Here is a 24,549-nt window from a genome sequence, read left to right as displayed (position 1 = left end):
AAGACCACTAAAGCCCACAGCCTTAACACTATTCTTGGGAAAAAAACACTTTCTTTTTTTTAAAACATCCTTTTAAAATGTTTTAATTTATTTTCATTATTATTATTTTTAATTTTGCTATAGGGCACGTGCACTAAGCAGAGACAGAGAGAGAGAGAGGGAAAGTGAGACAGCAAACTGCCAGATCCAGGAGTCAAACCACAGTCAGCCAAGTGGGAGTACAGTGCCTTAACCACCACGCCACCTACTATCCCCAAAATAACTCTACTTTTGAGCTCCTATTTCATATCAGTTTGATAACTGAGCTGGATATATTGCAAATGGAGTCAGGATGGTTCAATCTGGCTCCCTCAACTCCTATCTCACCACGTTTGAAAGCTGCAGGGTAAACTTATGTTATTGGTTATAAAGTGATTTCATGCTTGGGAACCAGCAGTTAGCGTAATGGCTATGTCGCTAGACTCCCACGTAGTCGACCGCGGTTCGTGTCCCGGACCCGGTGGCTTAAAACTCACACCGGGCGCGTGTGCGTGCGTGCCCAAGATCCCGAGAGGAGAATGGAGGAGAAGCGATTGCGGCATGACCATCCCCCCTGGGGGGTGATTTCTCGCTTTCTGTCTCTCTGTCTCTCTCTGTCTGTCTGGCGAGCGCATGCACCCTACAGTGAAAATCTCTCAAAAAAAAAAAAAAAGTGATTTCATGCTTGTTATGCAATTATGACTTTGCTGTTTTATACAATTATATGTAACACACATGTGCATGTGCAACCATTTGCTTTTAGCAATGAGCCACAATTGTCTGTAGTCCCTTTAAGAGAAAAGGAGCACCTGGTCAGCTAGGTCTGCATTGTCCTGCTTATTAGCTAGCTAGCTCTGATCTGCTTGACCTTGGTTCAGCCTGGTGAGCCCTGATGGCCTTAGTTTGGCTTGGCCTTAGCTCAACTCAGCTCAGCTCAATGCACTTTGAGCTCCAGGAGGGAGGAAAGCACTCTGTGAGTGATCTCCTTACACATTACAAGCTCCAAGAAGGAGGTGCTTCTGAGGACTGCGATGGGCTTTGAGCCTACCGAGAGCTCTGTTAGATCCCACTAAACTCACCCAATAAACAAAATTACATCATTGCCTTGTGTCTTTTTCCAATTCCTTGCATCTCTGTTTGACCCACCCTTTGGAGGAGAAAAGAACCTCACAAAACACTGGGTTGTAAGGAAAACTGATCAAAGGGTACAGACAGAGCCGCACAACAAAAGAAACTCCTCCTGGCGGAAGGACAAGGCTCTCCCTAGTCAATAAAAAAGCTCACAACAAACCTGAGTATACTCATCAAAGGAAGAACAGGGCTACTTTTTATTTATTTATTACTTTTCTTGAAATATAGCTTATATGCAAAAAAAGTGCACAAAGTGAGAGTTCTGCTCAATTTTCAGAAATGGAAATTACATAGCCAGCATTCAGAATAAGAAGCTGTTATGGGAAACCCATAATCCTCATGCCCTGGTCCCATTAATAGCCACCCTCATGATAATCCTGGTCTGACTTTGCATGCTATAGATCAGATTTTGCCCATTTTTGAACTTAATATAAATGAAATCACAAAGTATGCACTTATTTGAGTTTGGTTTCTTTAAGTTGTACTTGGAAAATGAATACACATCATCCCATTAAATTTTTAGTTCATTCTCGTTGTTGAACAACATAGTATTTACTTATATTCATCCATTCTCTGGTTCATGAGCACTTAGGTAATTTAGAACATAGAGCTACTATAAACATGGCTATGAACATTCTTACACTTAGCTTCTGTATGTTTCTGTTAGGGGTGTGTGTGTGTGTGTGTGTGTGTGTGTGTGTGATACATACGTGTGTGTGAGTGTGTGTGTGTATGAATGGAATATGTTATAGAATTTGGTAGATACTGCCAAACAATTTTCCAAAATGATGGCACTAATTTATATTGCCCAAAACAGAGATGTATTGTTCTCTCTTCTTGCCAACATTTAGTATTTGGGGTATTTTTCATTTTAGCCAAAATGGTAGCCTTTAATGGTAATTATATTATAACTTTAATCTGCATTTCCTGATGACTAAAGAAACTAAACAACTTTTCATGTTTATTGAACACCTGGATATCTTCATTTGTGAAGTACCTTTACAAGACTTTCATGTATATTTGTATTGAAATATTTGTCTTTTTTATTCTAAAGTTATTTTATATTTCTAGATATAAATTTCATTTAGTTTCTCCAAATCTGCGGGTTGCATACTCTTACTGGTGCCCTTTTAATTAATAAATTTACTTAATTTTATTAGCATTTTTATGATAATGTTTTGTTATTATGCAATATTATAAAAGCATTTACCTATGCTTTCTTCCAATGGATTTATTGCTTTTTCTTTCATAATTAGATCTGCAATTCATTTTTAATTGATGGATGCCTAGAATTAAAATAATTACTTTTCACAGTACCCATTGATTCAAAATCATTTACTGAAAACTGACCTTTTCTTCTCTAAATTATGATGTCTCCTTTGTCCTGGATTAGATAACCAGCAGGTCTATTCTCTCTTCTACTCCATTAGTCTATTTGTCTCTCTTTATACCAATAAAATGTTATAATTACTACAGCTCTATTATATATCTTCATGTTTGATATTAAGCCTTCCAGCTTTGTTCATCCTCAAAATTACCTTGGCTATTCTTGTGATTGATCTAAATGGTATCTACTGGAACCAGCAAGTGGCATGGTGGTTAAGGCGCAGCATTCTTACGTGGTCAACTGTGGTTCACATCTCAGACCGGGCAACTTGCTGTTTCACTTTTTCTCTCTCAATCTCTCTCTGTCTTTATCTGGTGAGCACGTGTGTCTTGTAGCAAATTAAAAAATAGCAGCATTCTTACGTGGTCAACTGTGGTTCACATCTCAGACCGGGCAACTTGCTGTTTCACTTTTTCTCTCTCAATCTCTCTCTGTCTTTATCTGGTGAGCACGTGTGTCTTGTAGCAAATTAAAAAATAAAACAATGATAAATAAAAAATAATAATCTTAAAACAAAAAGGTATCTGCTCCAGCTTATTTGTGTCTTTAATTTCTCTGAATAATATTTTTGTGATTTGTATAAAGTTCTGGCACATGAATCACTAGATTTTTTTTCCCTAAGGAGAAAGTTGTCAAAATTTCACTAAGAAATATAATTTTTGCTACAGGCATTTTATTGCTATTCTTTAACAAAGTAAAAGAATTCACTTTCTTTTCTAGGTTGCTATAAAATGTTAATCATAAATGGATCATTGAATTTTAACAAAATACTTTTCTGCATCAAAATAATTATCAGACTATTTTTCCTATTTTCTGTTCATATGGGGGATGGCATCAATTATTTTTTGGAAGTTTGTGAATATTATCTATATTGTCTGTGTTTATTTTTTAATTGGAATTTTTCTTTCTTATACTGTCCTAAATAGGTTTGATATTGCTGGCCTTATGAAGTTTTCCCTTTGGTTCTACTCTCTGTAAGAGTTTTCATAACATCTGTTCCAAAGAATTCACCAATAAAGCCATATGTGCCTGGTGTTTTCTCTGTATGAAGATTAATACAAGTGGATTTGATTTTTTTGACAGAAAATAATTATTCAGTTTTTCTAGTTCTAAATATTTATCAATTTTTCTAATTTTTATTTTTCCAATATATTGTTCATTTTCATCAAATTTGTTTGTGAAATTGTTTACAACATCCTCATTATCTTACTACTAGCTGTAGGCGCTACTATTTTCTCCTTTTTCATACTTAACATTTGTCTTTGGGTTTTCCTGTTTTTTTATTAGCCTTGTTAAGTCTACCAGTTACATTAATCTCTTCAAAGAGCTAAGCTTTACTTTAATTAAATTTCTCGATTATCCAATTTCTGTTTCACTGATTTCTGCTCTTGTCATTATTATTTTATTTATTCTTTCTCTTGGTTTTTCTGTCTAGAGAGGAAACATAGATAATTTTTTTAATATTTATTTCTGTTTTCTAATATGTACTTACAGCTATAAAGTTTAATCTAAGCATGGCTTAACCTAAATTCTTCAAAAACATTCTGTTAAGCATATTCTTTTACTCAGTTGCAGTTCCTTTCACAACTTATAATTATTTAGCAGTATTTAATTTGTAGGGTTTTTTTTTTTTTTTTCTTGATTTACAAGCACCTTGATCAAAGAACATCCTTTGAATTATTTCGGACATTAAAAACAAGTTCAAGGTTATATTAATGGCCTAATATTCAGCCAGTTTTTGACAAATGTTATATATTCTATTGAAAAGAAGAATGTCAGATCTTGGTGTGCAAATTGGAACAATTTCATTCATTCTCCTATTCTTGTATGTACCAAGATTTTGTCTGCTAAATTAAGCAAGATATCTGAAAGTCACCTTGAGAATATGTCTATTAGTTTGTGTTCATTTTTTAAATGTATTTTGGAATTAATGGGTTTTTTTAAAGAATTACTTTATTTAACTTTATTTATTTATTTTATTTTGTTTTATTTTATTTTATTTTATTTTGATTTGACCAGAGAGGGACTGAGCGAGAGAGGGAAAGTGAGAAAGCAAGCCACCAGGTACAGGACTCGAACCACTGTCAGCCATGTGGGAGTCCAGCGCCATTAACTACTATGCCATCTGCCAGCCCTGGAATTAAGTTTTGAGGACAAACTGAAATTAGCATTATGATATCTTCATGATGTACTGATACCTTTAGCATTCAAATGTTCCTCTTCATTTCTAGCAATGCTTCTTGCCTTAAAGCTTCATTTTACATTATTATAATTATACCAGCTTTATTTTTCTATCCCTTTATTCTCAACCTTTTGGTGTCCTTATATTTAAAGTGTGGTTCTCTTAAACAGCATAGAGTGGTGGTAGTTTTTTTTCATTTTGTCTGAGAATATTGGACTTTTACTAGGATTATTTGATCCATTTGTATTTATTATACATATGAGTTGATATCTACTATCTTACTATTTTCCATTGTCTCACCTGGGTTTTGTACATATTTTTTTCCCTTTGGATTAACCAAATATTTCTATTAATATGTAGTTCTCCCATAAATCTCCTAGACATGAATTCTTCCACTATTATTTCAGATGATACACACGATTATAACGTGCATACTTGATTTTAACCTAATTAAACATTACTTTTCATTAATAATTTTTTTTGTAAGAGATTTTTTCATGTGTGAGAGACACAGAGACAGAAAGCAAGAAATCACTCCACAGGGGGAAGGCCATGCTGCAATCCCTTCTTTTTCATTCTCCTCTCAGGATCTTGGGCACACACACACACATGCGCCCAGCATGAGTTTTAAGCCACCAGGTCTGGGATTCAAATCCTAGTTGACCACGTGGGAGTCTAGTGCCTTAACCACTATGCACCTGAAGGCCCCACTTTTCATTAATAATCTTAAAACAAGAGAATATTTTAACCACAGATAAATGCCCCTAGCTTTATGTTTTTATTGACTTACATTTCAATTCTATGTTTATAATTTATACTCCTCAGAAAATTATGAGTATTATTTTGGACAATCAATATTAAACTATATTTTATACTCTCCTCATTTTTGTTTTTCCTTCCAAGATTATTTTTCTTCTGTCTAAACTTCCTTAAAATATTTCTTTCAGTGAAAACTTGCTGGTGAAACATTCTCTCAATTTCTGTTTGCCTAAACTATTTTTATTATTTTGTAAAGGATGTTTTCACTGGATGTAGAATTCTAGGTTGGGTCAACCTCATAACCTAGTGGTTAAGGGAGCCAGATTCCACATGGCTGACGGCAGCTTGAATCCTGGCAGCTTCAGAAACACACCAGAAAAGTATACATACATGTTCAAAATCCCAGCAGGATGGAGAATTGGAAGAGAAGGGAATGTGGCATGACCACATCCCTTTAGGGGATGCTTTCTCCCTCCCTGTCTCTCTCTGGTGAGCACACACACCATTTGTCAATTACTTTTTTATTGCCTAAATTCTAGAATGGGATAGCCATCAGTTTAAGGTACCATTCTAGGGGCCAGCAGGATACATAATGGTTAAGCCACTGGATGGACTCCCATGTGGCCAACTGCAGTTCAAGTCCTAGGCCTGGAGACCTGAAATTCATGCCAGGTGCATGTGCATGTATGCTGCATGGCCATTTCCCCAGGGGGTAATTTCTTTCTTTTTTTTTTTTTAACAGAAAGTCAGAGACACTTTATTTTTACTTCTAAATCCAAAGGCTAAGTAGAGCAGAGTTGTAAAAATGGAACCCCACTTAGTCTGATTCACACAAATACTAATGTTTAATCCTGTTTTCAAAGTCCAAGAATGAAAACTTGCAATTAAACACTGAGCAAGGTAATATCTCTTAAATAGTCTTAAAGAAAAAATATGATACAGAACCTAAGTTTTCAGTGGCATATATGCTATTAACACATGTTCTGAAATCTGGTAGATCACATCAGTCCTGAATTAATCATTAATAATAATAATAATAAATACTAACCGAACTTTTATACTTTTTCTATGCCACTATAATAGATTTCTTTCACCTCATTTTAATGTTGATCTTCACTTTCTGCCGTTTTCACTATTCCTCCAAAAATCTTCCAACAGTAGCCCTCTGTCTGATCTGAGGTCTTATCAGATGAGTTTTAATTGGACTAAGTGTCACCTTCAGATTTAATGTCTTCACTGGTCCCATTGACCTCATTCTTGGCATCACTTTCCTTCGATTCAACGTTTGTGTCTTCACTCTGTTTTTCTCGACTACTGGACTTAACACCACTTTTTTTATCATCAGATCCCCTCTTTTCTTTCTCCTTGGATTCTCTATCTTGTTCTCTATCCCGACTTTTGCTCCCGTGCTTATATGACTTTCGATCCTGGCTTTTTGATCTTCTTCATCCCAAATGCGAGATCTATGTTTTCTTTCTGATCTGTCGTGGCTTCTGTTTCTTCTATCTCTACTTCTGCTTCTCCTTCTTTCTCTACTTTGTGATCTTCTGTGGTCCAGAGACCGGCTGCATCTTCGGTCAGAAATTCGGTTTGAGTGTCTACTGCGTGAACGACTTCTCTTTCTTCTTTCTCTGTCTGGAGCCCTTTCTTTTTCTCTCTCTTCCTCTTCTCTGCGTCTTTTCCTTTCTCTTTCTTCCCTCTCTCCCGCTCTTTTTCTCTTTCTTCCCTTTCTTGCTTCTTTTTTAGACGCTCATCACGATCAGGTTCTTCAGTTCTTTTTCTTAACTTTTCTTTCAATTACAGTAGCTTTAATTTGGGCATAGCCCATGTGTTGTTTTCCCATCAAATGATCATTGACCCGGGACTGTGCATCTCCTACTATTAAAAAGGCTCCACACACTTCACAAACTTCCTTTTTATTTCCGTGGGCAGCAAAACTTTCCATTGTCGAGGTTGTGGATCTAAGCAATTCTCTCTCTCCTAACTGTTCTACTAATTTCATCATTCCCTGGGCTTCTTCCACCTTTCCTTCAGATCCTAATCCTTCAATCTGCTGCAGGAGTACATCGATTTTGTCTGTTAGAACTTGAATTTTTCTTCATTTTTGCCTGTGGGGCCAGCTGCTCCAGAGGACTGCTGGTTCTGAGATAATGCCAAAACAAGTATGACCTCGTATGATTCTACATTCTGCTTTTGCAAGTAAACTCTGGAAGTATCGTAAAAAATCTCTCTCATAGCCAACTTTCATGAAACGAGAACTCTTCTCATTCTGTTTTCGTAGGTTTTCATCATGAATTTTCTCACATGGACCAAGATCAGAACGAGTATTTGTGAAAATACTCGTTTTGTCCGCAGGCCAAAAACCAGAGAGATAATATTTACAAATGCTCTCGTGGTCCCACCGCCGGTTGCTGCGCTTCCCGACCCAGGCGAGGTTTCAGTCCCGCCCATTAACTCATCCAACAATTGCGCAGCCAAAATCATGGTGCTTTCTTCGGGCGGCTGTTCCCGCCAGCCCTGGCACCCGCCAAAGAAAACGCTGGCCACACGGTCGCCAACCTCCACGGCCCACTTCCAGGTCAAAAAGCCTCCTTCACAGAAGAGCCGACAAGACAAAAGCCGGGGTGTGTGTGTGTGTGTGTGTGTGTGTGTGTGTTAATTTCTCACTTTCCCTCTCTCTCTGTCTCTCCAGCAAATGCACACACCCTATAGCAAAAAATCTCTTAAAAAAAAAAAAAGATATCATTATATTGAGTCCATAAGTGTGATTTTCTTTGAATATATTCTTCTTAGAGGTTGACAATATTTCTCTAATATGTAGGTTGGTGTTTTGAAACTTTTCCTGAGAAATAATTTTTAAGATACTGTTTCTAACCCATTTCTCCCTCTTCTACTGGAATTCAAAATTGTATATAGGACATACCATTGACCAGATCCCAAATATGTTTTATGTTTTTTCCTATTGTTTACTTCTCTCTGTCCTTTAGTTTCAACATTTTCTATTAATTTGCCTTCTAGTTCATTTATACCATCTTCTACTAAATCAAATATGTCTGCAAAGCCATTCATTGAGTTCTTAGTGTCAGATACAGTTTTTGTTAGTTCTACAAAATTTAGCTGATTCCCCCTACCACACATACAAATCTATTCTCTAAGGTAATTCTCTACATTCTTACCTCTTTTACTTCTCTTTTCCCTATGTTCCTAAATGCAATATTCATAAAGTTCCTGTCTGTTAACTCCAATATTTGGATTATCTCTTTTTCTGCTTCCTGTTGTCTGTTTTCTCTTGGCTGTTAATCAAATACTCCTGTCTCTGTACATTTAGTTGCTTTTTACCAATGCTGATTCATAAAAGTTTCTGATAGTGAAAAGCTTAAGTCTTTGCTCTGCTGGGTTAGAGCAGCAGGTAAGTTACATTAATCCAATAGGGAACACAGAGAGGTAGAAACTTTTGTGGGTTTGGGAAAACCTGGTTTACTTCTGATTTGCCTCTAATCGTAAGACCTGACTCACCACAACTTTCAATTGACAGTATAATTGGTCTTTATTCAGCATTAAACAAGAGCTTCACTTTTCAGATACTCTCTGTTTACCTTCCACCATACCCAGCTTTAGAAATTGGGCAAATATCTTGAATGAGAGACCAAGTGTGTGTTTAAGACCCTTCAATTTTTGGGGGGGGATTTTTTAATTTAAATTTATTTATGTACATTCATTCAGTATACATCATTAGAGCAAAAAAATGAGATTTTCAATCAAGAATACACTGTATATTGGCTCAATCAAGTACATCAACATATGTGTTATCATCAAAAAATAATTTTCCATTTCTTGTTTCCTGTATATTTTGCCTTTTTTCCATCCTTGAATTTTAACCCCACAAAACATAGGTTTTATATACCTAGATTCTCAACTTGTAGTTAATACCCAATTGATAGTGGTGCCAAGTAAAAGGCAGCTACAGGTTATCAGTGTCAACTTAACACTAATTCTGGGATTTTAACTCTTACTACATTCTTTCCTTTTTTTAAAGAATTATTTGTTTTTAATTTTATTTTTTATTATTATTATTCAATTTGACCAGAGAATGAGAGAGAGAGAGAACTCAAGAAAGCAAGCTGCCAGGTCCAGGACTTACCTATGGCTGGCCATGTAGGAGTTTAGTGCCTTTACCACCACACCACCTGCCAGCCCCTCTTAAGCCTCTCCACTCTCTCTCACACACACACCCAGGTCCCCTGGTAGATCTCTGTCTCATTAGCACCTCAAACACAAGAATTTCTATCCTGCTCTTCCACCATTTCCAGTTTAATTAGCTCTTCAATATTAGGTTCAGAATTAAGTGGGAAAACTGACTGCCTTTTATAAGGCCCAGTGAAGTCTCTAATTTTGTAACTCCCCTGAACACTACTTAAAAATTCTACTTTCTCTGTCTCTATATAATTTTTTAAATTATTTCTGGCTTATAATTTCCAAACCTCAGGGTTTTCAAAGTTCTAGCCAAATGTTTTTAAGGTTTTTTTTAAAGTTTTTTTTAAAAAAAGTTTTCAAGGTTTAAACAAAAAGTAAAAATTCCTCAACTGTCCCAGAGTCATTTTCTGTGTACACCTAAGTATGAGTTCAACAAATCATTTTAACTTTAGACAGTCCCAAAGATGCATATTGGTGTTGAGTTTAACATGTAGCAAATAAGGCTGAAGGATCTAATTTTGTCCTAAAACTAAACAATTGATAAAACAAAGCTAAGTGAAAGAGATTATAAACAAATTTCAACTACTTATAGGATTAATAAGGATGAAGAAGAAAAGTTAAACTCTAGTTATCAAAAAAGAAAAAAAGCTAAACACTTTATTCTTATTTTGAATATGAACAGTTGGCAAAAGGGCCCACTTCTTTAAAATTATCTCTAAGTCCTGGGGGGAAAAACTATGTATCAAAATTTTTCTCTTTTGATACATGAAATGAAAACATGATCAGCAACGAAGAGAGTCACAAACAGACCCAAATAATCAAGAAATGGCAAGCAGGCTTTCACTGTCGCAACTGGAAAGTCTGAAAAATAACGTGATGAAAGCATCCAGCTCAGAACTAAAATAATAATGGTAACGAGTCAGAGGTCTGATGCATCACTTTTTCAATCAGTAGCAGGCTCTATCTCCTCTTTCATCTTTCCAAGCAAAACAGCCCTGAAGAAGAAACTGGATCTACATTCCAGAATCATAGTAAGATGCAATCAAACTAATAGGTTTATTATTTAAGAATTATTTATTTTTAATTTTATTTATTATTATTATTATTTTAATTTGCTATACAGAGCACATGGACTCACCAGAGAAAGAGAAAGAGAAAGTGAGAGCAAGCATCAGGTCCAGGATTCAAACCATGCTCAACCATGTGGAAGTCTAGCACCTTAACCACCATGCCCCCAAACTATAGATTTAATAAAGGGAGGCAAAAGAAAACTGATGTAGATATAAACATAACAATGTCTCCTATTCCTCTCCCCGTCATTATTCTGGTTTTGTGGTTACCAACTTGAGTTGTTATTTTATTTGTGTTACACCATAAACTGCTGCAATTTCTTTTTGAATGTAGAAGGTATGAAAATATGTAAGCAAAGTTCTAAAAGCACTTGCCCTGATCATCTAACAGTACCCTCACTACGCCATGATCAAACAGCATATCACTATGCAGAAGCACCATCTATACTAAAACCCAAGATAAGTGAGAGAGACATGCTGTAAATAAGAATCCAGTTCCGGCTTACCCACGATTCAAGATGCTTGGCTATTTGAAAGAAAACTCAGTGTGTGAGTTTATTTGAAAATGTCTGCAAAAAGTATTCAATTATTTTCATGCAGTTATGAATAACTTAATGTAAAATACTGCTCATCTACAAATATAAGATACAAAAATAGGATATTGTTGAAACTATCTGTAGCCATGTTAAGGGTTTGGATGATGTAAGTGAGACGGCAGAAGCATTTGTTACAACAAACTTTAAATGTGCTAAATTATAAAATAATCTTCATCTAAAAATACACTCTGGTTCACTTTTACCATAGTAGTATTTACAGATTATTTACATATAATAAACCAAAAAAACAGCCTATATAAGCTATGAGAATGCCAAAGCTGTAAAAAATAGCAAATGTAAAATACTTAAATCCTAGAACTTATATGCCATAGCAGTAAACCAAGAAAAACAACATATGTAATTGTGACCTATGTTTTAACAGATAAAATCATTACAAAAAAACCCTTAATCTTTCTTATGTACCCATATGGGAATAGATGCTTTAGAAATTATCTAGACATTAATATGAAAGACATCAGTTATAAATAAATAAATGTGAACTAAACTATATTCTTTATAACTAAATCTTATTAATAGTAAAAATAAGATCAGTTCAAAAACCAAAAGTTAACTTAAAAAAAACTAAATCAGAGCAGCCAGAATCCCACACACAACATTCAAACTGTGATCCACAGTACTGAGGTAATACCATAAAGAAAGTTATTTTTAAAAAAAAATCTATCTCCATCACTTTTGGAAAGAAGAAAATTGAAAATTCAGGCAAACCATTTACCTAAGTAAATTAAACTGAGCTTACTGAACCATAACCAATTGGAAGTTGAAAACACAGGGGACTTTAATATCCCGGACATACTCCCTTATCAGCACTACTCTATTACTCATGCAACTCAATTCCAGATGGTTGCAGGAATTTAGACATCGAGACCCAAGGGAAGGAAAAGCAACTCTACGGTGATATTTTCTTTAGGCATGAAGCTGATTATATAGTACCCATTCCTGTTGTGCTACAAATTTTATAATTTTAAATCAGTTGAAGATGACTCGTACAACTCACAATTTCAAAACAACTATTTGCAAGTATCTAACAAATTTGGTTCAAGGAAATTACATTTTATAAACTTATTTCATACCTTGCAAACTGTATCCACGTCCCAAGGTAAAATAGTCCTTAGATCAATGACTTCACAAGACACTCCAAGCTTTTCTCGTGCCATGGAAGCTACCTCACGAATCACATGAACCTGAAATGAGGAGAAAAATATACACAGGGTTAACTACAAAGACTTAGGTCTGAAAAGCTAGTTGAATTACAGAGAGTGTTTAAAAGCCAGAGGACCAGATCTGCATAGAGAATTCATAAATTGGTTTTATACATGTTGGGTCCTATATTCTGCCAAAATAATCAAGTATAAATGCCTAAAAACAATAGGAAATAGATTCTCAGATAAATGAATTCAGTGCTAGAGATACCAATTAGTCATAGAAGGTATCATGGAAGTAGGTAGAGTTTCTAGGAAAAACATACAAAGGGAGAAGTAAAGGGCAAAAATCATGGAACCCTGTACATCACCAACATTTACAGAGAAAATGGAAGAAGAGAACCTCACTTGAAAAAAAGAAAGAAAACTGGGTAGTACATTCCAGAAGCTAAAGAAAAAATTAGTGGGAACAACTCATCAGGTGCACATGAGAAAGGGAATTAAATATAGAACATGGGGCGTCAGCAAGTGGCAGGGTGGTTAGAAGTGCTGGACTCCCACATGGCCAACCACGGTTCAAGTCTCGGACCTGGTGGCTTGCTTTCTCACTTCCTCTCTCTCTCTCTCTCTCTGTCTCTCTCTGATCAAGCTGGAAAATAATAATGACAATAATAATAAATAAAGTTAAATAAAATAATTCTTTTAAAAAATATATAGAACATGAATAACGGCCTTTCAAGGTTAGTGATAAAAGAAAGGAAGGAGATATAATAATGGCATTTAAGAAGAAAGGTTTTCCTATGATAGCAAAGAGATACACACACACCTTTTCAATCAAAGAAGCACAGAAAGGAAAAACTGAAGAGGCAGGAGAGAGAGGAATTACCTACCAGATCACAGTACTGAAGAAGGAAAAATGAGATGCAATCTGAAACAGATTTGGAGAGGTAGCTACGAAAACCTCACACTTCTTCGAAAACAAACGAAGAAAAGGATTAGCAGAAGTGGTAGGTATAAAGAGCAGTTATGCTACTCTACTTGGTATCCAGTATATTTTGACTTCCTGTTAAAAACAGAAGCTGGGCCAGTGGTGGCCTGGTGTTTAGGGCAGCTGGATCCCACATGGCTTACAGTGAGGTTCAAGTCCTGAACCTGGCAGCTGGAAAAACACACCAGGCACATGTGTGTGCATGCCCCAAATATCAAGACAAGAATGGAGGAGAAGGGAATTCAGTGTGGCCATCCCCCCTGGAGGGTGGGAGGGTACTTTCACACTTTCCATCTCTCTTTCTCTGTCTCCAGAGAGTGCAAGTGCCCTATAGCAAACAGATGTGACTAGCCAACTAACAGAGTTACCCCATTGTAGGTGAGGAACTGTGAAGACCACAGCTCTCCAAGCAAAATTCAAATGGAGAGGAAAGTAAGAATTTACAATATTACAAATGATTTTTGCTATCTTCTTTATACTATGGTGTCTTGTATTTCCTAAAATAAACTAGTACTTTCTTTCTTTATATATATATATAAACAAAAAAGACTACCAACCTCTTTAAAAGGAAAGATTTCTGTGTGAGAGAAAGAAGTCTATGGCCAGACTCATAAACAGATGAATTGATTGAAAAAATGTGGCACATATACTCTATGAAATACTATTTAGCCATTAAAAAAAAAAAAAGGCAAAAAAAACAAGACCCTGGCATTTGATAGAAAATGGTTGAATATGGAACATTTATTGCTAACTAAAGCAAGTCAGGCTATGAAAGAAAGATGTCTCCATTTAATATATACCAACTATCTACACTCTATGGTAGAGACAGATTGGAGGATATAAAAGCACTGAAAATAGTTATGGATACTGGAGACAATGTGGAAGGAGGGTGGGAGAGGAAAAGAGAATAGGAAAGGAAATTAGGGGGGGGGAAATAGAGAGGCAAGACATCTGTGGGACACACTAATATTACCTGTTGATGAATCAAGTATAGTATTCTCAATTGTACTGGTCTGAGGTGTACTTAAGGTTGGATAAATTCTCTTCACAAGCCAAATGATGTATAGCAATCAAATGTATAAAATAATAATAATAAAATAAAAATTTATATTAAAAAAATCTATGGCTAGAAAAAAGAAAAAAAATTGTCCTACACTCAGAATTTTGGAAGTAAAACAATGTGACAACAAGCTATGGAGAAGACAGAGCTGCATCAGGGTCACCAGAAAGAGAAAGGTAAGAAACACGAAGGCTTGGACTGGTAGATCTACCTGGCCAACACAGTTATTACAAAAGATGGCAGAAAATGGATGAAAAACATCTTAAGTCCAGTACAGCAACAAACAATGATTATATGTAATATGTGCACCAAAAGAAAAGTCATTTTTAATAAATACAACTCTTTAATATGAATATGTGTTCAATTCAACACATTTTAATCACTTAAGCAATGCTTTATATATCTTATTATGACTAAATAATATGACTTGTTATATTTTATTATGACTAAATAGGCACTTCACCTTCACTTCGAAATCAGTACCATAAGCTTCCAGTCGTTAGTAGGGACAGTTAAGGAAATCTGCCATACAGCATGGTGAATACAGAAAATAATATTGTATTGCTTATTTGAAATTTGCTAAGAGAGATCTAAAGTGTCCTCATTCTCCCCTTCTCCCCAAAATATACAAAAATAAGCAATGATAACTATATGGAAATTAATATTAATTAATTTTATTGTGGTAATCATTTTATAATATATATGTGTATCAAATCATCATGCTGTATGCCTTGAATATGTATATTTTTATGTATCAATTATACTCCAAAAAAGTTGGGGCAGGATCAGCATTGGTAGCACCAAATAAACTTAACTTGAGATATGAAGAAAATATCATTTCGATACTTCATTTATCAAGGTCAAAAATGAGATTAAAATGAGTGTTTTCAAGCACAAACGGCTTTCACAGAAAGATCAATGATGCTGACCTGGGTACCCCAGGCCACAAGGGTAACATCACTCCCTTCCTGTATGACTTCAGCCTGGGACAGTGGAATGTTGTACGGTTCTATAGGAACCTGCTCCACTAAAAACATAACAGAGAAAAAATAAAGTTATTATTTATTCCATGCAACAATGACACATAAAAAATACAAGAACCTCATTTGCCAATACTACTCTTTCTCCAAATTCTGTAAGGTATTTAAAACAAAAATACATTTTTTTGTATGCCTCCATGACATTACTTTATAGATGAACAAGTGTAATATAAATATAGCAACTCTCCTATAACATAAAAATGACTTTAGTTAAAAACTAAAGAAATCTTAATAAAATATGGGCTCTAGTCAATGAAAGTGTATCAATATTGATTTATTAACTGAAACAATTATACTATATTCATATTGATGTTAATAATAGGAGAAAGTGGGGTGTGAAAATTCTTTGTACTATCTTCATACCTTTTTTTTTAATTTAAATTTATTTATTTACATTCATTCAATGTACATCATTATAGCATAAAAAATGACATTTTTCATCCAGAGTACACTGTATATTGGCTCAATCAAGCACATCAATATACATGTTATCATCAACAAATAATTTTCCATTTCTTGTTTCCTGTATGTTTTGCCTTCCCCCCCATCCTTGATTCCCTATCTCTTACACTCTGCCATCTCCCACTCTCCTCCCACATTGTCTCTGGTATCTATATTTACTTTCTATATTTTCTTCCCCCCCACACACATTTTATTAAGTCACTAAAGATCTTAATTATTCTAAATATCTTCATAGATAAATACATTTCCATGAACACAAGTCCAACTTTAGGAATAAGCCTCAGTGAGTAGAATGAACATCCTATAAAGTAGCACCTAGCTAGGGCTATGTATCTTACTACAGTCATCAAATAGGTATTTTTAATGCATTTTTTTTATTTCAAGAAAAAGTTTTAGATATTTTTATTTTCTGAATCTTTTCTTTTTTCTTTAACTTAATTTACATTCATTCCCTAAGCATCGTCACAGTATACAAAATGTGATTTCCCATCCAGAGTATACTGCCGTGGCTTAATCATGCATGTTATTATTAAAAATTTTCCATTTCTAGTTTTAGGATTTTTTTTACCCCTATTTCTGACCCTCTGTCCTTTCTGTCCCTCTTCTCACACTATCTCTGGTGTCTACAATTGTCTTCCATTCCTTTCCCCCCACATTGTATTGATCACACAATTTCTTAAATAATCTAACTACTTTCAATAGCAAGTTCACTTGGTACTATTAAGAAAACCAGTTTTAACTTAAATCAAAGAAATGCTAAGGAACTTTGCTTAAAACTTAAAGCCAGGAAACAGGTTAGGATTCTCTTCAAATGGTAGGTACATGAACCTATCCATATCTCAAGACAGGACACAAATACACAAATCCTTACAGCCAGATAACAAAGTCTACAGGAAAATCAGCAATGTTTTAGTCAAAAGTCATAAAATTATACTCCACCAATTTAGTCTCATGTACTTTATTTTCTGTTGTGGTTCGATTTTCCCGATTAAATTCTGGGATATAATATTCAACTCCAGACTTGTCCTTATCATTAAAATGGCCATTTTCTTAGTTTTTGAACTCTATTTAATTTTCCTGATATTGTACTTTTTACATAAAGTAAAATTGTTCTTTAAAAAGTTTTTAAAATTATTAATATATCTGCTAAAATATTATTGGACTTAATTGGACCAGCAAATTTCTGGGAGTTTGAAAAACACATAAGAAGCATATAGCAGGATCAAATTTTTTTAATGTATTTTATTTTTGTACCTCACATCTATGAACACTTTGCTAACCACAGCAGGTGATGACACCTTAATATTGAAAGCTGAATATTGTAGATCTCAAAAGATAAACTGGAGTTAACCAACTGGGTTCCTCCCTGTGCAGAGGCCTGGAAACTATCTCCCACAAGACAGACAGCTCCATGGCTCCTGTGATCTAGCCATTTGGGGAGAAAGGAAGAAAAGCCCCTGAAATAGTTTCTATTTCAAGAAATACAAAAGAAAACTATTTCTGCCTAATCAAGTATAATCAAATTCTATGCAACATAAAACTGACTAAATCTGACAGAAAATTAAACAGAATTTTTATTTTTATTTTTTTTCTGGTTTTGTTTTTTTTTTTTTTTTTTTTTTTTTGCCCTTGGGTCATTCACCAGAGACAGATGGACAGAAGAAGCAAAGTAGGAAATCCTTCCCCACCCCACAGGGAGTACCACACCACAATCTCTTCTTCTCCATTCTCCTCTTGGGATTTTGGGCACACACGCACACACACCCAGCATGAGTTTCAAGCCACTAGGTTCAGGACTTAAATTACAGTTGGCCATGTGGGAGTCCAACACCTTAACCACCATGCCACCTGCTGACTCCTACACTTTAATGAAATTGAGTTTGAAATTTATAAAACCACCCAGTGAGGCTGGGAAGCCTTCTTGAGTGTAACAGTAGCAATGCTGGGAATAACTGTTGTTCCCTTTGGCTCATTTTCCCCATGTCTTTTTATTATACACATTTCTTTTTTAATTTAAAGAGCACAGAAAAGTAAAATGAAGCTCTTCCAGCTCCACTTTCAAGAGTAATCAACAGGAACCATTTCCTGGAAGTCTACAGTAGACAGCTCTCATTCTTTCTGGTGTCTACATTTCTAAATCCTTTTCCTACATCTGGTAAGTCCCCCACCTTATGAAGCATAACAGGGCTGAGGACCTCATACACACTTTCCCAGTGTCCCTTACAGATAGGAAATAAAACTTGGGCTCTGCCCATCAAATATTCCCACGGCAGACTCTGAATCGGAGCTGATGAGACAAAAATGCAGCAACTGTCCAGCATCCATTCCAGAGTACTGGTAACAGTGCATCCAGGCTTAGTAGTAGTAGCAGCAACGATGCAGAGTGCATTTCTGTGCCCACTCACAGCTGCTGGAACATCTTTGCAAAACCAGTTACATTGGGTATTGCTTCTATACATATAGTGTCTAAGCCTAGTTCTCAGGCACTCCATAGATCTGTGAGCTATTTATTATCCTTCAATGAATATTTTTTATCATAATGAACAGCATTTAGTTGAACTGATTAACAACTAAGAATTCATTGATTCAGGATCTTTTCAGATACTTTTAGTATGAGAATATAATATGCACAAACATCTCTTTTCTCACAAATAAAATCACACTGTACAGTTTTAGGACCCTTCTATAATCTATATTTTTTAAAGAATTATTTTATTTAACTATTTATTTTTTTGTTTAAATTTGACCAGAATGAGAATGAGAGCGAGAGAAAGAGAGGAAAAGGGAGTAAGCAAGCTGCCAGGTCTGAGACTTGAACCATGGCTGGCCACATGGGAGTCCAGTGCTCTTAAGCACCACACCACCTGTTGGCCCCAACGATCTTTATTTTTTTAGCTTAGTACTATATCTTGACCATGTTTCCATGCTAAAATATAGTTTTCCAATCATACTTTTAAGTAAAAACTGTTATATCTACTGGTGCTGTTGTGAGTGAGGTAGTGAGAAATTATATTTCTTGCTTTTAGTGTATTCCTAATCCAATGACAGTTCTATAACTAGTCCCAGAGAATTAAGTATTCTTTAAGTGATTAATAAGTTTAAATCTATTTAAAAATAAAAGAAAATGGTAAAACCTATACAATTACTTTTATGGGTAATACTTTTGCAGGTAAATTTTAAAGCAGACAATAATTAGGCTAAGAAACTTGAGATACAAAGCAGTATTAGAAAACTTGTAAGCATTAATGCATTTTTTTCAAAAAAGCTTTTGTGTAACACACCAACTATGTTGAATAGGATATTTCCTCTATCCTAACCAGGGGTGAACAAACTATAATTTGTAAGTCAATTTTTGGTAAATGGCATTTTATTGCATCATATCCACACCATTCCTTTACACACAGTCTATGACTGTTTTCATTCTACAGTAGCAGAGCTGAGTAATTGCGACAGAGACAGTGTGACCAGTAAACCTAAAATATTTACTATTCGTTCCTTTGCAGAAAAAGATTTCCAGTCCCAATTGTAAACAGTGCTTTCAGAAATTAATTCTAGTCTACCCACTGATGGTTTAAACCTAATACTGGATGGATACATGGACAGATGGGCAGATGAATAAATGAACAGACAAGGATTCAGACACACTCAATTGGAATAGTATATTCTGTTCAGCAATTGCAATTGCTAAACCAAAATGAGAGTTAAGAACACTGATGACATCTGGCAAACATACCAAAGGTATCACATAGGTTCTTTGCCATTATCAAGCCCTCTTTTCCCTACCAGCAAGATCCGCATGCCAGTCGGAAAGCCTCGAAGCTAGTACACACTCTATGTTGCTTGTGAATCAATGGCGGCCTTTCAAGAGTCTAGTCGTTCCTGCCTTGTAAATCAGTTGCCAGCTGGTGACCAGCAAATCCCTGGAACACACAACTGTAAAAGCTGGCACACCAAAAGAAATGTGTTGGCATCTTGGCCCACCTCCTTAAAAAGCAAGTGACTAACTGCTTTGTTGTCTTAAATAAATTACTCAAAATTATAAGGCATCATTATTTTAACAATTCATTTAAGGACAACACAATAAACAAACTTTTATTATTCAATAGAATCATGCAGAAAATAACATTCAGGAAGACTGTTGTATTAAGAACAACCAAGCCTTGGGAACCAGCAGTTAGTGTACTGGCTACGTCGCTGGACTCCCACGTACTCGACTGTGGTTCGCGTCCTGGACCCGGTGGCTTAAAACTCACGCCAGACGCGTGTGTGTGCGTGCCCAAGATCCCGAGAGGAGAATGGAGGAGAGGGGACTGCGGCATGACCATCCCCCTGGGGGGTGATTTCTCGCTTTCTGTCTCTAACGTCTCTCTCTGTCTGTCTGACGAGCGCACACGCCCTATAGCAAAAAATCTCTCCCAAAAAAAAGAACAACCAAGCCTTTTAGCCAGAACCACCACCTTCCAGTAATTATCCAAATGACTTAACATGAAGGGAAAGACACCTGATATATGTTCTCTAGGCCTTTTAGAAAACATGGAGCTGTTTCTTTGGCAACATATATGCGAATCTACAAGAAAGGTGATATTGTAGACATTAAGGGAATGGGTACTGTTCAAAAAGGAATGCCCCACAAATGTTACCATGGCAAAACTGGAGGAGTCTACAATGTTACCCAGCATGCTGTTGGCATTGTTGTGAACAAACAAGTTAAGGGTAAGATTCTTGCCAAGAGAATTAATGTGCATATTGAGTATATTAAGCATTTTAAGAGCAGAGATACCTTCCTAAAACGTGTGAAGGAAAATGACCGGAACAAGAAGGAAGACAAAGAAAAAGGTACCGGGGTTCAACTGAAGTGCCAGTCTGCTCCACCCAGAGAATCACACTTTGTGAGAACCAATGGAAAGGAGCCTGAGCTACTGGAACCTATTCCCTATGAATTCATGGCATGATGGGTATTAAAATAATCTATGGTCTATTAAAAAAAATAAAAGAACAAACAAAAAAAACTCAGATTTGCATAATTTAATCTTGAGAGCAGACGAATAAAAGTGCCTTTCTTTTAATGGTTTTTGCTATAGGGCATGCATGGTAGCTGGAGAGAGACAGTGAGAGGGAAAGTGAGAAATCGTCCCCCAGAGGGATGGTCACAGTACAATCCCTTCTCTTCCATTGTTCTCCTGAGATTTGAGAAGAAATGTAATTAGATGTGATAAAGGCAAAGAGCTGGCATTCAAAGTAGTGGGGTAGCATAAAATGGACTAACAGAAAGAACAAGCAACTGAGCATAAAACCATATGCCGTTTTATATAATGCACTGACAAGAGCAGATCACTTCTACAGTATCTTGGCCAAAACTATATAACCTGGCTCTCCTTCTGTGCAGACAGCATGCCTGCAAATACAGTGAATGTCCCTAAAACCCATTGGACTTTCTGTAGTAATTGTGGCAAGTGCCAATCTCACAAAGTGACATCCTACACAAAGGGCAAGGACTTCCTGTATGTACAGGGACAGTGGCATTATGACAGGAAGCAGGGTGGCTATGGTGGACAGACTAAACCATATTCTGGAAAAAGGCAAAAACTGAAGCATAAAAGTCTAAAAAGGTTTGAATGTTTTGAGTCCAACTATAGATCCAAGAGAATGCTGGCTATTAAAGAGCTGCAAGCACTGGGGCCAGCAGATGGCATAATGGTTGCATCACTGGACTTCCATGTAGTAGACTATGGTTTGAGTCCTGAATCCAGTGGCTTAAAACTCATGCCGGGCATGAGGGTATGGGTGCCCAAAATCCCAAAAGGAGAATGGAGGAGAAGGGCTCCTCCTGGGGGAGGGGGATGATTTCTCGCTGTCTCTCTGATGACTGCACACACCTTATAGCAAAAAAACTCTTTAAACATGACTGCACACATCTTATAGCAAAAAAACTCAAAAAAAAAAAGAGAGAGAGATGTAATAAGCATTTTGAACTTGGAGGAAATAAGAGGAAAAAGGGGCAAGTGATCTAGTTCTAAGCTTCAAGTTTTAAGCTTCACCTTTTGTTTTATTATGAAGATAATAAAATCTTGAGATAATGTTTGCCTCATTTGAATACAGTTGGTCTTTTAGTGAGGGAATAAAGTAATCAATAAAATTCTCCTTGTGGGGAAGTTTGATTCATGGTTAGAAAACACACACACACACACACACACACACACACACAAACAACCTAGGTTTAATTATGAGGACACATCAGATAAACCCAACTCCAGGGTCAGTCTACTGTAACGGCTGACCAAAAATGGAGATCATGACAGACAAATGAGACAAAGGAACTCTGTCCCAGAATCAAGGGGACTCAAAGAGCTGGAACAAGAAACAAGGATTCTAGACTGGATCCTTGTCCAGCAGATAGATATTCGTGGGGCTATTAATGAAATTTGACTTAGGCATGTTCAGTAGTTAATAGTTCCATATCAATATTAATTTCCCTGTGTTGGTCATTATCACTGTGGTTATGTATGAAATTAACATCTGGGGAAGCTAAACAATAAGTACACTGGAATTCTCTGTACTATTTTTGCAAGCTTTGTGTTTGAAACTACTTCAGAATGAAAAATTTAACAACTTTTTTAATAATAAATTCAGAAAAAAGGAAGTTGACCCATCTTATTAAGTTTTCCACATATGGATGAGAAAATAAGGTATGATGTGTTGGGAAAGCATACCAAATTTAAACGTTCTTGAAGACCAACTATGGGACACTGTGCAAGACCAGACACCTCCCTGAGTATATTGGCAGATATACTGGCACATGCATGCCCATGATCTAGAGTTGCCGGAAGACTGGGGGTGGATTACAGACAGCATCAGCACCCTGCGGGAAGTACTGTATCTCTCTTTTTCACTTTCTCTCTCTGCACTCATGAAGAAAATTTTAAAACATAATAACTTTTTAAAAGGAAAGAAATCATTTGGAATACTGCACGCAGTAAAATTTTAATAACAACTGGACGTTCAATGAATTTGTTTGAATTGTTCAATTCAAAAAGAAAAAAAGTAAAAATATATAAGAAATATTGGCAACTATAGCATTTAAACTACGTTTCAAAGGTGAGGTTTAACTGGAAATTTATTTCACCTCTCATGAATTTGTTTCAATTGTTCAATTCAAAAAGAAAAAAAAAGTAAAAATATATAAGAAATGTTGGCAACTATAGCATTTAAACTACGTTTCAAAGGTGAGGTTTAACTGGAAATTTATTTCACCTCTCATGATAAAGAACTCCGTTTAGGAAACATAACCCCATCATTGGTTTTCAGACATTGGACTATGTACACCTCGTAAGAAATGTTAGGAATAGCATGTAACCAAGAAGATAAAAACTACGGCTTGGCCTAACATGATATAGTGCACTTCTAAACAGGGTGGAACATGTTGTAAATAAACCCAAATACTCTGTAAGAGTTTCTGAAGGATAAAGATTGTCCCACAGGGGGTAGGCAGGTGAAGTAGAGGTTAAGGATACTAGACTCCCACATGGTGGACAGCAGTTCAAGTCCTGGACCTAGAATCAAGGGGACTCAAAGAGTTGACTTGCTTTCTCACTTTCCCTCTCTCTCTCTCTTTCTCTAACACACACACATATACTCTGATCTTCTCTGGTCAAATTAAAATAAAAAAGTTAAATCAAATAATTCTTTTAAAAATATTGTCCCGCAGTAGCCCTCATATGAACATAGATCCAGCAACTGTTCCTCCTTACTCCGTCTACTAAATCTAAATCAACCAACAGCTACTAAACTACAATAACAATTCCTCCCACTTCAGAAAACTATTAAAGCCCAGCTATTCCTACAAAAGGCTGAATGTCAGCTGACCTTTCTTGTAAGGCCCTATAAATCTTATCCCCTCTCTCTCGAGTTAGAATATGGCTTTTAAATTGTTCTCATGTCCCAATATTCTGAAACAAGTTTTATACTTAAGGATGTTAATATTAAAATAAATCACTAGAGATTTTTTATATACTAAGAATAATAGCAACACCTTTTAATATGTTATTGATTTTTATTAAACATTTATTTTAATAATTATTTTATTCAACTTCAGAGTGAGAGAGAGAGAGAAAGTGAGAAAGCAAGCCGCCAGGTCCAGGACTCAAACCATCGTTGGTCATGGGCAGTTCAGCACATTTAACCACCATGCCATCTGCCAGCCCCAAGCATTTACTGTATTTTGAGCCTACTAAATACTTTATATTTATTAGCACATTTAGTCAAATAACACTGCGGACAAAATATTATACTACTAAACTTGAAAAGCGAGAGGAAATATATGGCTTTCTACGAAGATTTAAATTATCAACATTTACTCAAGAATACATAAATAGATACCAACCATAAGTATATCAACAAGAAAGTAAAAGCTCTGCATCAAAAGGTACCACGGGAGCCAGCAGGTCGTGTGGTGGTTAAGGTGCTGGACTGCCACATGGCCAATTCTATATGGTCGCGTCCCAA

At 35.9% G+C, this 24,549-nt stretch overlaps 1 protein-coding gene and 1 pseudogene across 1 annotated transcript in view; both read right to left on the bottom strand.

The window, feature by feature from the left end:
• Positions 1 to 24,549, bottom strand: part of BCKDHB (branched chain keto acid dehydrogenase E1 subunit beta) — a 225,551-nt gene that overhangs the window by 122,360 nt on the left and 78,642 nt on the right. Inside the window, exons 6-7 of the mRNA XM_006143347.3 lie at positions 15,475 to 15,572; positions 12,429 to 12,539 (exon numbers count right to left, since the gene is read on the bottom strand). Coding sequence (XP_006143409.1) covers positions 12,429 to 12,539; positions 15,475 to 15,572 — 209 coding nt within the window. The remainder of the gene's footprint in view (positions 1 to 12,428; positions 12,540 to 15,474; positions 15,573 to 24,549) is intronic.
• LOC102478078 (luc7-like protein 3 pseudogene) lies at positions 6,400 to 8,103 on the bottom strand (annotated as a pseudogene).

This window comes from Tupaia chinensis, unplaced genomic scaffold (assembly GCF_000334495.1).
Source record: "Tupaia chinensis unplaced genomic scaffold, TupChi_1.0 Scaffold000097_1, whole genome shotgun sequence".
In the NCBI taxonomy this organism is placed as follows: Eukaryota; Metazoa; Chordata; class Mammalia; order Scandentia; family Tupaiidae; genus Tupaia; species Tupaia belangeri.
The sequence above is the reverse complement of the archived record's forward strand: the minus strand, read 5'-3'. Positions and strand labels throughout refer to the sequence as shown.